We start from the raw sequence: 2,500 nt of genomic DNA on the forward strand, positions 1-2,500 counted from the left end.
GCCTGCGGCTGCGGCCCGGGCGCTCCACGGCCCTCTTGCCCCATGGCCACCCGGGACCGCAGTTGGTTGTGTTGCGCCAAGATAAGGGCGGCGTCCTGGGCACTCACGCCTCGCCCCGGCACCTGGGACCCGCAGGTGGGGCCGAGGCCGGACGCGCGGCACAGTGTGTGCTCGGGCGTGAAGCTGCAGTAGGGAGACTGCCCAGCCACCCATCCCGCCCACGCCGTTATCGTTAGCAGCAAACACAACCTTTGGGCCATCGTCAACTGCAATGAAGGAAATTTGGGCATTAGATACAACGAGCAAGCTGTTCTTAAAGATAAATCTGTTAAAATAGATCATGCAGTTGCGCGTTCGGATTACACATTTTGTGTTGCAGGCAACCATGATGCAAAATTCGTTATGCTGCGTGTTTACACCAGAAAAAACACCACTTTATGTTCCATCAAAAAAGTGTTACGATAAAAGATTTACATACTTTCCACTGCTTAATAGCAGATGAATTACCTAATCAATTTCATGTCAGATTAACAGTCTGCATCAAAGGCATACGTCTAGAAGGCAATACAGATCAAGCATTTGATTTCATTTGTTTCCATCAGTATCCAAAGAATCTTAAAAGAAATTACAGGGCTATCTAAAAGACTATGTAAATTAACGTATCACTCTGCCGTGGTCAGAAAGAAGGATCTCTCTGTGAATCCTGAATGACGGAGAATATCATACGAACCGTTTCAAAAAAAGAAAAAAAAAATCGCTGTAACATGTAAATAATCGTCACATCTTTATTCTATAAAATGCATTGATAACAGAAATTTTTCTGACTTATCCACTGGAATCTGAATGAATCCTGCAGTATAGGCCCAACACATCACCAGCGACGCGCATGTTGTACGGCAAAGCGGTAAGTCGGTCTCGCGCAACGTCACTACACATATAATCTTGGGTTCCATGTAATTTCCCCGAACCGCCAGGCGACCTAGCGCTTGCGGCGGCGGGGAGGCGGTGCGCGGCCCTCCTCCCGCCCGCTCTCCCGTGGCCGGCGCGATGGACCAGCGATGGGAAGGTCAGCGCTCGGCATCGCTGTACTCGGTCTTGGAGGAAAAGGCTTAAGAGCGGAGAGAGCGAAAGCCTGAACAGGACCATCAACCCTTTATAGACCCCGGGAAAACTAATGACGGAGATGGTGGAGAGGAATCCTTTAACGATGCGTGTGGCGACCTCGGCATAAGGAACAGCGAAAGTGGCATTCCTCTAGTCGACAATACATAATTTTGGTCTCGGCGATCTACATTCTCTGGTAAACACATGCAAATAAAAACATACACAGTTTAAGTAAATAAATGTGCACACACACACATACAATGTATACATACATTATGTATATATTTTTACCTATATATTTATATTTACACACACACACACACACACACACACACACACACACACACACACACACACACACACACACACACACACATATATATATATATATATATATATATATATATATATATATATATATATATATATATATACATATATATATATACATATATATATATATATATATATATATATGTATACATATATATATACATATATATATATATATATGTGTGTGTGTGTGTGTGTGTGTGTGTGTGTGTGTGTGTGTGTGTGTGTGTGTGTGTGTGCCTGCGCGTGTGTTTATGTCGGTGGTTGAGTTAAGAATGAAGCGAGATTTTTTTTTATGGGTCGTTGCATAATACGCTTTGATCCTATACCGTCATGGTTATCTGAAACAGCAGGAAAACTCTTGTGAAAAATAAAATCGAGGAACAACGAAGAGACCAAAGTGCGCGCGACCTTGACAGAACCGCAGCGCGCAAAGGCCTTTCGGTCCGTCGCTCGCGCACCGCAGCGCTCCCGCGGGCCAGGAAAGAGCTGATGGTTTATAAACGATTGCGTATTACGGTAAACGGTCTCATTAGGAGTCAAGGTTTCGAAGATGGCGTCGGGAGGCTTTATGCACTTTGCAATGAGGGTGTGTTCACGCTTTGGAAAAGAGAGAGGTAATTATATGTATACGTGTGTATATGTATTCATAAATCATCAGAATTCACGCCCAGGTCGAAGAAAAAAATGTCTCTTAAATCGAAAGTCATTCTGCAATTTTTATTAATGATCTAGGCTGTGAAAACCAAAGTTGGCAACAGCAGCACTGACATCCGAAGGCCCCGGAATCGGAATGTTGCCGCTCAAACACATGTCGCCGAGCGTCGCCTTCACAACATCGAGCAAACGACCGACTTTTCTGGCTTTTTTTTACACAATGGCATTGCATAACAGACGCAAGGCTTTGACAGAGTCATTAAAAAGGTTTAATATTTACTTTTGTCACGTACAAACATCACAGCGTCATATGTTCAATATGATTGTAAAAAATATTGCATAGCCTCAGTTGATGTAATCCTTATAGATAAAAAAGGTAAGAAAACGACGTTACAGAAGAGGACAC

The 2,500-nt window shown here is 43.7% G+C and overlaps 1 protein-coding gene across 3 annotated transcripts in view; it reads right to left on the reverse strand.

Annotated features, from left to right (window-relative positions):
- Window positions 1–2,500, reverse strand: part of LOC113810922 (uncharacterized) — a 47,612-nt gene that overhangs the window by 9,267 nt on the left and 35,845 nt on the right. For all 3 annotated transcript variants that reach the window (XM_070125379.1, XM_070125381.1, XM_070125380.1), the window contains exon 2: window positions 1–266. This exon is cut by the window's left edge and continues 19 nt beyond it. In XM_070125379.1, coding sequence (XP_069981480.1) covers window positions 1–260 — 260 coding nt within the window. In that variant the 5' untranslated portion in view covers window positions 261–266. The remainder of the gene's footprint in view (window positions 267–2,500) is intronic.

This window comes from Penaeus vannamei, chromosome 9 (genome assembly GCF_042767895.1).
Source record: "Penaeus vannamei isolate JL-2024 chromosome 9, ASM4276789v1, whole genome shotgun sequence".
NCBI classification, from domain to species: domain Eukaryota; kingdom Metazoa; phylum Arthropoda; class Malacostraca; order Decapoda; family Penaeidae; genus Penaeus; species Penaeus vannamei.